At 40.2% G+C, this 14,714-nt stretch overlaps 1 protein-coding gene across 6 annotated transcripts in view; it reads left to right on the forward strand.

The window, feature by feature from the left end:
* The window catches only part of fat1a (FAT atypical cadherin 1a), an 80,479-nt gene that overhangs the window by 52,780 nt on the left and 12,985 nt on the right, over positions 1–14,714 (forward strand). For all 6 annotated transcript variants that reach the window (XR_006010002.1, XR_006010001.1, XM_041982940.1 and 3 more), the window contains exons 10-17: positions 316–4,389; positions 4,969–5,165; positions 5,274–5,427; positions 6,630–6,863; positions 10,441–10,827; positions 11,183–11,397; positions 13,602–13,739; positions 13,939–14,082. Coding sequence is in view for 4 of the 6 variants with exons in the window: in XM_041982940.1 (XP_041838874.1) it covers positions 316–4,389; positions 4,969–5,165; positions 5,274–5,427; positions 6,630–6,863; positions 10,441–10,827; positions 11,183–11,397; positions 13,602–13,739; positions 13,939–14,082 (5,543 nt within the window). In the remaining 2 variants the exon portion in view is untranslated. The remainder of the gene's footprint in view (positions 1–315; positions 4,390–4,968; positions 5,166–5,273; positions 5,428–6,629; positions 6,864–10,440; positions 10,828–11,182; positions 11,398–13,601; positions 13,740–13,938; positions 14,083–14,714) is intronic.

A 14,714-nucleotide genomic window follows, 5' to 3' on the forward strand; every position in this document is an offset into this window, starting at 1 on the left:
TGCCCACTGGATTTTGGTCATGAATGAAATGCTTTACAAAGAGTAGGGAAATATGGAGGACTTTGTTCAGAGGATTTCCAATAAGTGGGAGATAGCTCATACTTTCCCATGACAGTTTTCTCCTACAGCGTGCTCTAACAAACATGTTATTATTTTTTTTTTTGTTTGGAGATATGCATTGTTTTAAAATAGCTGATAGCTGTGTTGTAGCTTTATTTGTTTTGAGTCAACCTTGGGTTAAAATAGCAAATGATTATCCTTGTACAGTATGCCAAAAATATTATAGTATTATCCCCTTGTCTTTCTGTCTCACAGGAAATGTTGCAAACTCCTTTGCTATTGATCCTATTCTCGGGACAATTACAGTGGCCAAAGAACTTGATCGAAGCAGCAAGACAGCTTTTGAGCTCATTGTCAAGGCGTCTGATAATGGAACTCCCCCACTGTCCACCACCACCACGGTCAACATCGCAGTAACAGTTTCTGACAATGCAGCCCCCAGATTCACTGAAAAGGAGTTCTCTGCAGAAATCAGTGAATCAGCCCATCTAGGAAGCTTTGTGAGCTCCGTCACAGCCGTCAGCCAGTCCTCTGTTTTCTATCAAATAAAAGGCGGTAACATCAACAACGCCTTTGATATAAATCCAAACTCAGGAGTGGTTGTAATGCATCAAGCTTTGGATTATGAGACCACCTCTCAATACAAACTCATTATACAGGGCACCAACATGGCTGGACTTTCCAGCAATGCAACCCTTCTGATTCATCTGAAGGATGAAAATGATAATGCCCCAGTTTTCACCCAGAAGGAATTCAAAGGAGTAATCAGCGAGTCGGCCCCCATCGGTAGCGTCGTTCTGACCCATGAAAACACTCCTTTTGTTATCCGAGCCTCTGATAATGACTGTGACCAAAATGCAAGACTCATTTATCAAATAGTTGAACCATTTGCTCATAACTATTTTGCCATTGACTCAAGCACCGGAGCCATCAGAACCATAACAGCTTTGGATTACGAACAGAGGAGCATTTTCAGCTTCACAGTTCAGGTCCATGATCTAGGTACGCCACGATTGTTTGCAGAGACGGCGGCCAATGTGACCATTGAAGTAATTGACGTTAATGACTGCTCACCGGTTTTCAGCCAAGAAGTGTATGAGGTAGCCATCATTGTGCCAACATACAAAGGGGTAGAAGTAATCCAAGTCAGTGCTACAGACTCAGACTCAGAGCCTATCTCCAAACTGCTTTTCTCTATCTCTGAGGGGAATATTGGTGAGAAATTTAAAATTGATCCAACAACAGGCATTATTTCTATTCAGAACGTCACACAGCTCAGGAGCAGATACGAATTAAATGTTAGAGTTTCTGATGGTAGGTTTGCTGCTGTTGCAACAGTTAAGATCAGTGTGAAAGAAAACACGGGAAGCAAGATGAAGTTCACCCAGGAGTCCTACAAAGCCTACATCCAAGAAAATTCCTCAGATGAGAAAACACTAGCAGTCATTGGGGCTGTTGGGAACCAAGTGAATGAGCCTGTGTTCTACAGAATATTGAACCCTGACAGCAGGTTTAAAATCAGCCGCACGTCTGGAGTTATCTCAACAACTGGGATTCCATTTGATCGTGAAGCACAAGACACATACGATATTGTTGTGGAGGTCACTGGTGAAGAGTCATCTGCAGACACAGCTCATGTTTTAGTTACTGTGACTGTGGAAGATGTAAATGACAACAATCCCATGTTCGTAAATCTTCCCTATCATGCTCTGGTCCAGATGGATGCAGAGGAAGGCCAGGTCATCAGACAGGTCACAGCAGTGGATAAAGATGTTGGCCCAAATGCAGATCTCCGTTATTACCTAAAGGAGCATCAGGAACACTTTGAGATTAGTCTGACTGGTAAAATCTTGCTCAAAAAGAAATTTGAAAAAGAGTCACTCAACACAGACTTTCTCATAGTTGCTGTGGCGGAAGATAATGGAAAACCATCTTTGTCAGCAGAAGTAGAAGTGCCAATAACAGTGGTGAACAAAGCCATGCCTGTGTTTGAGAGGCCTTTTTACAGAATTGAAATCCCTGAAAACATTCAGCTGCACTCCCCTGTGCTCCATGTGCAGGCCACTGACTCTGAGGGCCCTCGCATTGTGTACACCATCTCCGAAGGGGATCCTTTCAAACAGTTCTCAATTGATTTCAACACAGGGGTCATTCATGTGATACAGTCTTTAGACTTTGAGATTCATCCTGCCTATAAGTTAAACATAAGAGCCACCGACTCCCTGACTGGAGCACACTCTGAGGTGTTTGTTGATATCATACTGGAAGATGTAAATGATAATGCCCCTGTCTTCCTGTCAAAGGCTTACTATGCTAATATTTCTGAGGCCTCTGTAATTGGTACATCAGTTTTGCAGGTGGATGCTATGGATTCTGACAAAGGCAATAACAAGGAAGTATTCTTTCAGCTGGTTGAGGAAAGAGAAAAGAGTTCTGATTATTTTACCATTGACCGGTACACAGGAATAATTTCTACAGCTAAAGTTCTTGATCACGAAGAGATCCAGCAACACAAACTGAGAGTCCGTGCGGTGGACGGAGGCGTTCCAGCCCTCTCGAGTGACATCATTGTGACAATAGATGTTACTGACCTGAATGACAACGCTCCCATATTTACAGAGCATACTTACAAAACAACCATCAGCGAATTAGCCCCACGTGGTCACTTCATCAGCCAAGTCCAGGCATCTGACGCTGACAGTTCAGACATAAACAAGTTGGAGTTCTCAATTATATCTGGAAATGAAGAGCAGAACTTTGCCATCAACAAAAAAACCGGTGCCATCATTGTTTCTAACCACCGCCGGTCACATATGCAGCCATTTTACAATCTTAACATATCAGTTTCAGATGGTGTATTCAGAGGCTCAGCCCTTGTCATGGTAACAGTTACTGGTGCCAACTTCCACACCCCCACTTTCTCTCAGATGGAGTATTTGGTTGAGCTTGTTGAGAACTCACCTGTTGGTACCCTGGTAGCAGAAGCACAGGCCACAGATGATGACGAAGGCATTTATGGCCAGATAACATACCAGATTGTAAATGACTTTGCTAAAGAAAAGTTCTCTATTAATGAAAAAGGAGAGATTTTCACTGCTGAAAGCCTTGATCGTGAAAATACAGAGGAGAAAGTTATCCCTATCTCTTTGCGAGCTCAAGATGGAGGAGGAAATGTAGGCTTCTGTACTGTCAATGTCATTGTCACAGACACCAATGATAATGCCCCGCAATTCAGAGCAATTGAGTACAAAGCCACTATTGCATCAAATGTCCCAAGAGGAACCTCTGTGCTTAAAATTGCTGCTTCAGACATGGATGAGGGGAGTAATGCTGACATTGAGTATTCACTGGAAGCAGATGTTGAAAATGTTGCAGAGAATTTTGAAATTCACAAAACCTCTGGGGTCATTGTTACCAAAGAAAGCCTCATTGGACTTGAAAATGAACTCTATGCATTTTTTGTGAAGGCAAAGGATACTGGGAATCCACCCAAACATTCAGTTGTCCAAGTTTACATCAGGATTGTCTCATCTGAAACTCCAATTCCCAAATTTGCTGAACCGCATTATCGTTACACTATTGCAGAGGACCTTCCCATTGGAACAGAGATAGATGTGATTCAGGCTGAGGGCGAGCAGCCGCTCTTCTACAGCCTCATGAAAGGGAACACTCCTGAGAGCAACGAGGATGATGTGTTTGTTGTAGATAGAGACAACGGATCCTTGAAGCTTCAGAAGAGCCTTGACCATGAGACAACCAAATGGTATCAGCTCACTTTGTTTGCCCAAAGCAAATATGAAGATAATGAGATAGTTGCATCTGTAAATGTGAACATCCAGGTGAAAGATGTCAACGATAACAAGCCAATCTTTGAGGCAGACCCCTATGAGGCTGTCACTGCTGAAAACCTTCCAAGTGGGACTCAAGTCATTCAAGTCAAAGCAACCGACCTCGACTCTGGAACCAACGGCCGTGTCATCTACAGTCTCGACCCCAAGCAGAACTCGCAGGAGATCTCTGAGCTGTTTGCTGTTAATAGTGAAACCGGATGGTTGACCACCTTAAAAGAGCTGGACCGGGAAAACATGGACAAATACACCATTGCCGTCCTAGCCACAGACCAAGGCAGCACAGTTCAACACGTTACTGGAACCATGGTGGAGGTAACGGTGGCCGATGTGAATGACAACGCGCCGCGCTTCACTGCAGAGATCTACAAGGGAACAGTCAGTGAAGATGATCCTCCACCCAGTGGGGTGATTGCTATCCTCAGCACCACAGACGATGATTCTGAAGACATTAATAAACAAGTGAACTATTTCATAACAGGTGGGTTTAAATCATTTTATGAAATAATAACAATTGGTTAGCTTAGAGTTTACATTTTATTTCCTTGTCTAACAGTTTTTCACTAACAGAGCTCAGAGGGGAGTTACCAGTTTATATCACTTAATATGATGATAATATCTCATGTTTGAAACATCATACAGTCTTGCCATCTGAACAATCACCTAATCTGCCCAAGATCTAGACAAGTATTTAGGTCATTATGACACAGAAATGTGTAATTATTTGAATAATGCTTTTAAATAGACCTGGAAAAAGACTGGTTCTAATTAGCAAATGTGTGAGCAACAATGCCAGGTCTGGAAATATCAAGAGAATTTAGAAGTAGGCTCCATCATTATTTAATAGGTGCTTTTTTGCTTCTTGGTTTGCAGGATGGCTTGTGTATGCACATTATTTGCTTTAGAAGTGGCAGTTTGATTTGTGAAGTAGCTCAGTTCTTGTTTCCATAATTACTAATTGATATTTTAGAGAATAAAGCTTGTTAAAGGCTCAGGTTGCTTTTTACTTCTGAATTGTTGATTGCGTTAAAGCTGTATATTTGCTTGTATTACTACACAGGAGGGGACCCTCTCGGCCAATTTGCCATCGAACACGTTCAGAATGAATGGAAGGTCTCTGTCAGGAAGCCCTTGGACCGAGAAGTAACGGACAATTATCTCCTCAACATTACTGCCAGCGATGGCATCTTCATTGCCAAAGCAGTTGTGGAGGTCAAGGTGCTGGATGCCAATGACAATGACCCAGTTTGCGAAAAGGTAAGGTCTAGTCAGTTGTATATTTTTTCTATCCAGGCTAATTTCTGCCCAGTATTAGCTTTAATTTGCCCCCTTCTTTATTTTCTTTTCGCTGTCTGTGTCCTCCAGTCTGTCTATAGTGAAAGTGTCCCAGAGGACTCCCCAGCTGGCAGGCTCATCTTGCAGGTCTCTGCCACAGATGCTGACATCCGCTCAAATGCCCAAATCTTTTACGAGCTTCAAGGCATTGGATCCGAATTGTTTATCATTGACTCGAACACAGGTATGAACCCATGCAGCAGCAGGCATTTGTTCAAAACGAGTTCAGTAAAAAGAGCAGTAACTGTGTGAAGAAATATATGATCTGCAAAAGTAATATAGCTAACTATTTACTTTTTTCTGCATATGCATTAATGGTGTAACTTATTTCCAGTTGTGTTGGATGTTATTTGTAATTATTAGGGAGCAGTGTGTGGGACAATTATGTACAAGTCTGTCATGAAACCCTCTGGGTTTTAGCTTTGAGCCACCAAATCAAAAAGCATTCGGCATGACAGCAGTTTTACATTTTACATGAGAATTGTGATCCCTCTGCAAAATTTTTGTGTTTTGTTTTGTGTGTTTGTGTTTTTTTTTTTTGTGTATGAACGATTTTTAGCCACAGAGGAGATTTAGAACTTTTACCCTGTTGTTATTTACTTATTATTTTACAAAGCACTGTGCACATTTCCCTGCAGGGCAACAGAAAGTCTCACAGTGGAATTAAAATACAGAGTTGTGCACTTATATTAATTTAATGGCTGCTATACTTCTTGCCTGTAAATTATTTCCTCTGGGAGATGCTGTAAATCAGCTATTTCATCTGGCTTCTGGAAAGAAACTGAAATATCAACACAATCCCAGTCAATCAAACCAACTTGTTTTTAAAATTAATGCAAAATATGAACATGAAAAGACAGCAAACTAAGTCAGTAGATTTTAGCAGCTACACAACACATCTGCTGTGGCATCGAAAGATAAAACTACAGTAATGCCATCCAGCTTTGTTATGGTAGCAGCCAATATTAAGTTTCCAGTGTCAGCGCTACTGTTATGAGAAGAGAATGTTATTTTCTTTTTCCAGGGCAGACAAGTAGGGATATTGATGATTTGGATTGCCAAGAGGCTCTGGAGTTTTCCAGAGAGGTTGTGGTAATATCGGCTGCTTCACTTCCCAGGACACTTTCAGTCTGTTTTTTGCTGCCAGCTGTGATGTTTTTCTTCATCAAACCCTTTTTTTGCCTTTCTATACCTCTTCCTGTGCTTCAGTTTCTTTTTCATTCCCCTGTTTCCCCATCTTGAAAGCTATAGCTGTTTGGATACTTCTTATATTGGTTAGCAGACAGAAGAGAAGGAGATGACAGTGCTTTAAAGTGTATATGTTTTGTTCATTAATTGGTTGAAAATCCATATCTCACTTTATATATGTACATGTGTTAACTTCAGGGGAATTGAGGACCTTGCAACCCCTGGACCGAGAGGAGCAAGACGAGCACAGGTTTAAAGTGCGAGCGCTGGATGGAGGAGGTCGCTACTGTGAATCTGACATCCACATCACGGTGGAGGACATAAATGACAACTCGCCGCAGTTCTCATCGGATCCCTACACCATCACAGTCTTTGAGAACACAGAGACGGGCACGTTTGTTGCAAAACTGCTGGCAAATGATGTTGATACCGGTGAGAAATTTTAACTCTTTTATTCAAAACTATGCACTATAACCAAAAGTGTTTAGTAATTATGTGTAATTATTTAGTAGTTATTTTTATCTATGCTTCTAAAACTGTGGACAGATGGTTGACTCACATGAGTCCACTGACTGCCGTGTTTTAGCTGCCATTGCTGTACCGTACATGTGCAGCTTACAGTCATAGGAGAAAAGATTTACCACGCACAATAGAACACGCATTCATCCTGACCAAAGGTCCCAAAAGGTCAAAAGCATGCTTCTTACTTACCACAAGATTTATGAAGCTAACAGTATGCTAACCTGACTTTAATTTTATGAGGTGGTTAAAGTTTTGTCTCCAGCTAACGTTTTAATGTTCACAGCACAAGAACCCTGTGAAAAACGGTCTCTAATAAGAATAAAATTATGTTCCAGGCACAAAGTCAGCGTTTTCATCCTCATTGATCCATGAAAAAAACCTGGATCACTATTAACTTTAGAAAGATTAAAAAACAAAAAAGAAAAAACAAAGAAAAGAAAGAAAAAAACACCACCCTTGGATTCTCTTTAAATGCTGAGCTTCAGTCTTTCTACAACCACATACTGAGTCAGCCGGAAGAAGAGGTCTAAAATTTGGCCACGCAGTTTTAGTTTAAGGCAGTGTTTTGGTAAACGGTCAGTCAGAATTCAGATTCCAGTTTAGAAACAATGCAGCTCGACGCTGTAAATTGCTACATGAGACTTTCATATTTCAAAAACTGGTTCACAAAATGCTTATTAACCCTGCCAGTGTCAGATAAATCTGCATCTGCATGTCACAGGATTACCACACTGCACTGTTTGTCAGCTTGGGGAATTGGGTCTATATTGGGTACATTATACTGTATTTCATAAAGACTTTGGTTTACCACTTTTGCATATTATTGATGTTAAAATGATGATAAATTGAGTCTCTTAAAAAATGTCCTCAGAAATGATTTGTTGCTTTTATACTGTCAAGTATGACCAGAACTCACAGGGTTAGGGTTAGGCTACAGTATTTTTCATCTTTGGAGAGTTTTTCATCATTTAATATTTATTTTTGAAGTACTGATATTTAATATTGCTCTGAATTTAAAAAGTATTTTTAATACTACAATTAATACTGACTATAGAGAGCATGAAAAACAATTAAACTGTTTTAGCTTTTGTTCAGGCAGTACAAAGTCAATTTCAAATGTGCTTAAAATGCAATTAGCATCTGGTGCATTACTGGGGGTCACAGAAAAACTGTGTGCTCAGGTATCCTTTTGACTTCAGCATCGAGGCTTTTGCATATTCATCTGTGCTCATCATGCACTTCTTAATTTTTTGCTGTGGAGCGACATTGCTCTAAGTGGTGAGAGGAAAAGATAACAAATGTGAAATTTTATGAATGATCAACCCCTCAAATTAAAAGCTCTATTACACTAATGAAATTCTTTTCTCTTCAAGCTAAATTCTCAAAAGAGACTATTGCAGTTTTCTCATTTGCCTTGTGCTAAACCTCAGGGCCACATATTTATGTCAGGCGTCTCCTGCTTTCACAGGCTCACACATGGGTGAGTCTGAGAGCTTAAACTATGCTATTTAGCAGTCATTGGAACACCTTCAGATGATTTCTTCTTCTTTTTTGAGTGGGCATGCAATTCCAGATTGCACTGCAAGTTTAGAGGAGGGGGACCCCCCCAAGCTTGAAGAATCCTTTTAGACTGACAGACAGAAACACTCTTTCTATTTTCCTCCCCCTCTTTTTTCAAGGGGGATGGGTATGGCTGACAGCCTGACAGAATGAAAGAAATGCAACAAAACAACTGGCATTAAGACATTTAGACTCTTTGCAGAAGATCGGTTGGTCCAAGTTTTGACTATCGAGGACAAATGTACTTAAAACATGGTGCACCTTACAGTTTACTTAGAGGCAATAACTATTAGTTACAGTGGAGAGAACACAGAGATTTGGTCAGTATTTCTGACATGTGGCCATTGCTTACGTAAAGAGTTATTTTTAAGAATCTTGTGATTTTTTTTATTGAGTTACAAGCTTAAAGCACAGCCGACTGGTCCCACATAAATATGTAGCTTACAGAAAATAGGCAATAAAGCTTTGACCCAGTTAATGCAGGCTTCAGTCAGCTGTCTTTGCAGCCAACAATCAAAATTTAAAACATGAAAGAAAAACGGAAAAGCATTGCATTATCCTTTATACTCTCTGGATATCTCTAAGTGGATTCATTCTTGGCACTGGTTACTGTGTACCACAGCCTCTATGATCCTTCTGTGAAGTCTCGTACTCACCCACATAGCTGCTCCCCAGTTCAGCCTTCTGTTTCAGTCTCTAAGAGGCAGCACTTATCAGTGTGGAATGATTATGAACCAGACAGACACGCAGACTCAGACTTGTGCCCTTGATCTGTGATAAACTTCAAAATTCCTGCCCTGATTCAGCTTTGTCCTTTATCATATCACCTGGATTGGAGTATATCTCTTTGCCCCTGGCGATGCCCTGCAATGTTATTTTCTTCATTCTGTTTCTAATGTTTCACCATTGTGGAGGAATTTAATCATTTTCCCCCGTCTGCATTGCTGCAGTTTGTCACGGACTAGCCAAGAAAAAATGTTTTTAAATAACACTCCACTAAAATACAAAATGAAACCTTCCTGTAATTAGAGGTATGCTGTGGTTTCTGATAGACATCAATGAAAAAATATTTTTTTATTTAATAGTCAATGGATTTTAGATCATAGCATTCAATTCCAGCTATTGTGATCATGCTACTTTTGATGTGAGAAGCTGCATGTATTTTCTGCTCGTGTAATAGCAAATAAATTGACTTAATATTACCAGCTCTGCTTAATATTAAACGTTCCAGCCATGGGAGTCAGACATGCATTGTGCACATTAGTGTGTAAGACAATATATGCAATCATAACACAATACAATTCTCTTAACCATCATTAAGCTATCATCTTATGACTGATCGGAGCAGAGGAGAGTGATGAGAAAGCATATAAGCAGAGTTCTTCTCCTGAGCTTGATAATGAGATCTAGAGAGGATAGGGGGCTCTCACCTGATAAATGGGACTATAATAGCATTTTCCAAATGGGGACCACCTGCAGAAAAGCATGATGATTCTTATCGTGATCAGTCTTTGTCTTGTTTCTGGGAATTTCTAGCTTGCGGGAGGACATGAGTTATAAGGATGGCATAGATTAGACGTTTACAGCTCCTGTTTATCAGAGGCCCTGTGAAAGATGGATGTTTCAGAATTAACATAGAAGGTGCCAGTTTTAATCATCTTAAAACTCAATAAATCAGTTTAGAAATCCCTATGGTTTTTTACACCCTGTACTTTATGTGGCAATAATAATGACATTCCCAACAGCTTGCTGGCCGAGATGTTCATGGGGTGGGGTAGGCGTGATGGGTGGCCAGACACTAAAACAAATTGTTAACTGTAAGCTGTCACATCATGAATAATATAGATGGTTACCAAAGTGCAATTGAAAACAAACACTGTTGAGTGAAAAAGAAAAAAAAAAAAGTATCCTTTGTATGTTATTCCAGGTCTGAACAGTGACATCCTCTACTCGTTGGATGACTCTGCTGAAGGATTCTTCTCAATTGACGAGCACACTGGTGTAATAACCCTGGAGCGTCCTCTGGACCGCGAGGTGCAGTCAGTATATGAGCTGAAGGCCCGTGCCAGTGACCAGGGTTCCCTACGTCTTTCCTCTCTCTGCCAAGTGGTGGTCTCCGTCCTGGACATTAACGACAATCCACCAGTGTTTGAGCACCGTGAATACACAGCCACCGTGTCTGAGGATGTGGCCGTGGGCACTCAGTTGCTCAGAGTGCAGGCAGCCAGCCGTGACGCAGATGCTAACGGAGAGATCTCCTACAGCATCATCAGCGGGAATGAGCATGGCATGTTCAGCGTCGACTCACGTACTGGTATGTTGCAGAATGAAGGTGAACACTTTTTTTTTTTTTTTTTGCTGTTAGGAACAAGATGTTTCTTGTTGTTGCTTTAAGGAGGTGAGTGCTGATGTCTTCAGTGTTACATGTTTAACATTCATTAAACTTGGTTATGTGGTAAAGAAGGCATTTCATATAATAATAAATTTCAGATTTGTTAAAGACTTACGTAATTTTAGACCCTTCCTCCTAATCAAGACAGCAAGCTTTAAGCCGCCAGGAGAACATAAAACTATACTTAGGCAGGTTATTCTCCTAAATTACTTGTATTTTTGCATTGAATTAATTATATTAAAGAATTATGTTCATGTCTCTTTGCTGTCTGTTCTAGGTGATATCTTTGTGATTGAGCCATTGGACTATGAGGTCTCCCATGGATACTATATTACCATAGAGGCTACAGATGGTGGTTCGCCACCCCTGAGTGACATGGCCACTGTCAACATCAACCTGACTGATGTCAATGACAACAGGCCTGTTTTTAGCCAAGACGTCTACACGACTGTCATCAGTGAGGACACTGAGCTTGGGAGGACTGTGCTGACTGTAAGGATGCACATGTTATCTTTAGGGAAGTGTTTATATAGCACAGAGCAGATGTTTGTTGTGGGGAAATAATCCATAATTAGTCTAAAACCAGATGCAGGGTTGGACATTTTTCATCTCTTTTAACTTTCTTCCAGCTGAAACTGTCGGTTCATCCACCTTCTCGCTCAGTCACGGCCCGTCTCCTCTCTGCCCATTATTTACTGAATACACTATCACATATCTGCACCTGTGGCAAATCACCATCTGGCGGAAAAGCTAAATTAGGACCACTGTTCTTCATGCTCACTGCACCCCTGTTCCTGTGCAGTATCTGACACACATGCTCAAACAGTATAATTAAAACGCATTTGAGTCATTAAGCTTCCTATCAGAGATAAGGTTGTTTTCATCCTCCTGGATGTTATATTTCCATTCCTGTTTTTTTCTATCTACCTTCCTCGCTTTTCCTAAACAAAGACCCCTAGTTACGGCCATTTATGTGTTCATCTAATGCGTCTAAATATAAATTATTCATCATAATTTTTTTTTTGATTGCTTGTCACTCAGTCTCACATATGTAAATCTTCAGTGTCTGATGATTTCTTTGGGGATTCAGTATGTGATAGTTAATGGATTTTAAGACCATGTGTGTTTGTTTTTGTGCATATATGTGTGTTTGAAGTTGAGGGGAAATTGCAACAGTAAGGTTAAAACTTAATAACTGTCATTATAAATTAGACAGACTTTATAGAATGAAGTTAAATATAATGAAGAGAGTTTTTTTTCCATTGTTGAAGGTAGCGCAGTGTTTGTCTGATTAATCACAAAATATGAAACTTGACCTCTTCTTCCTGTGAGTAACTGTTATGAGTTACATCACTCTCAAAACTTTATCTCAAATCAAATTATTTTTATGCAGCAAAAAACAAACAGATAAAGTTTATAGAAATATGGATATTCATAATTTATTCAGTTTAATAATCAAATGAAGCCACTGGTAAATTGTTTAGATGTTGTGTTCCATGTAGGGTTGTCAATACTAAAATTTGAAACTCAATACCAATACTAAGGATGGTGGCTGATACTCTATACTATAGAATGGGGAAATGTATTATTCTTTTAACATCACAAAAATAACAATACAATCCAAACAATACATCTAAAATATATATTAATAAATATATGAAAGGACTTTAACAATGTAAAATACATGCATTATTTTAAAGCTCTATTAGTTTGTGCAGAGATAGTCTTCACACAGTCTCGGAACAGTGTTGTCAGACTTGTTTGCTCACTGTGGTGCAAAAAATACAAAACTAAAAACAACTTCAACACTAGGTAGTGTTCCTGTTTACATAAGTGCCCTTTTCTTCACAGTACTTTAGATGAGATCAGGCAAGAAAGATTAGCTTTTTAAATGTGTTTGTCTACAGTCTACATTAAAAGGCATTAATATCTGACTGTAAGCCTGGGTGTGATCAGCCGGTAGCGGCTTCGCGCAATTCATTTTCAGGCCGGTCATGAAGGAGGAGAGAACATCGGCTCTTCCTGCATCTTGAGAATAAACCTCTTGTGAGTGCATGTGGATGGGGGAGGGGCCTGCGGTAGCATCCGCGACTCATTTTAAATCATCAAAAGAAATTTTTGTTTTGACCAACAGTACCAGCTCAAGTTATTTTACTACCTTCAACAGACATGAACGTAAGGCATTAAAATCACATGGAGTCAGTCATTTATTTCATCACTTGTGCTTGTGGAGAATTATATGCGGGAAAGGCATGTAGAGCACTAAAGACCTCTATTTCTTAACAAGAAATACTATGAGATGCAAAAACATAGTTAAGCCGGTAGCAGCATATTATTTTGAATGAATTACCAAATTTCTTCTTTAGGATATATTAGTAGCTCCTCCTTTAAGAGGGAGTAACTCAGACGTTTTATTGTGGAGGACAGTAGTGGATGCATTGTCTGAACACGCTCACCATGTGGTCTAAATATAGGCTTTTATAGTAAAAACATAAAAACTGCAGAAATGAGAAATAAGAAATCTCCTGTGTGACAAAACAAATTCCTTTTGAAATAAAACTGTGTGTTTATTTGGTATTTCACTGTTTATCAAAGGCAGCATGAGAAAACAGGGTTTTATGCCGTGAAAGCACATATAAGCAAGCCTTCTTTAGATTGCTGATTAATTGCGATGCTTGCATTTGTTTGACTCGAAGGTGATGGCTGAGGATGCTGACGGGCCTTCCCACAATCACATCCGCTACTCCATTGTGGATGGTAACCAAGGCAGCCCGTTCACCATTGATCTGCTGCGAGGGGAGCTTAAAGTTGCTCGCCAGCTGGACAGAGAAAGAGTAAGAGAAACAGCAGATACAATGCTGACTGTTCACATACCATTTAATCCACTGAGGAGCTAAATGCAGTCCATGCAGAATCCAATCAGACTCATACCAGACCTAATAGTGCAACTCGTTTAAGGATCTCTGTTGCATTATTGCTTAGAAGAGCTGCTTTGCTTCTGTATGATAATTCTGGCTTTCTTTTTTTCTCAAGACATCAGGGTACACTTTGATGGTGGTCGCCTCAGACAACGGAGTGCCCCCCCTCTCCAGCAGCTCCATGATCAACATCGACATCTCGGACGTCAACGATAACCCGCCTCTTTTCTCCCAGGCCAACTACAGCCTCATCATCCAGGTGAGAGGCGGGGAAGAGGTCAGAGCAAAAAAACTGATTAGAGAGAGCGAGTATAGATTGAGAGGAAGAAAGAGAAGGAGTTGCAGGAGGGATTGCAGTGGACACAGAGAGGGATTAGCAGAGAGAAATAATGGAAGGCTGTGGGACCAGAATATCAAGAAGCAAGTTGGAGGATGGAGCAGGAACAGAGGTAAGAAGAGGGAAAGACAGGGATGAGGGAATTGAAAGACGGGGGCTGCATCTTAAGTATGAGAATGTAGATCAGGGATGGAAAGAAAGGGCTGAATAGGAGTGATGTGCAAGATGCTAAGCTGAAAAAGGGTGAAAAAGAACTGATTCCAAAGGTTAATGAGACGATTTAGCAATTTTTTTCTTTATGTTTATAAAATGAGCATGAAATCACTGTTATACCACTGATTCTTTTGTGGACTAGCATTATAGTGTTGCATTAAAGTCTTCTCAAACCAGAAATTACCACTGAGCGGTAGATCTAACAAAGACCTGCAGAGTCTAAATACTTCCAGTGGTCTGCAGCTTTTCAAATACAGTTAATCAAAATGGAACTGTAACTCATATAACAAACATCATGTTCTTGTAAATGAACTTGATGTAAAGTTAAAAAATATTGTTAC

This window comes from Melanotaenia boesemani, chromosome 4 (assembly GCF_017639745.1).
Source record: "Melanotaenia boesemani isolate fMelBoe1 chromosome 4, fMelBoe1.pri, whole genome shotgun sequence".
In the NCBI taxonomy this organism is placed as follows: Eukaryota; Metazoa; Chordata; class Actinopteri; order Atheriniformes; family Melanotaeniidae; genus Melanotaenia; species Melanotaenia boesemani.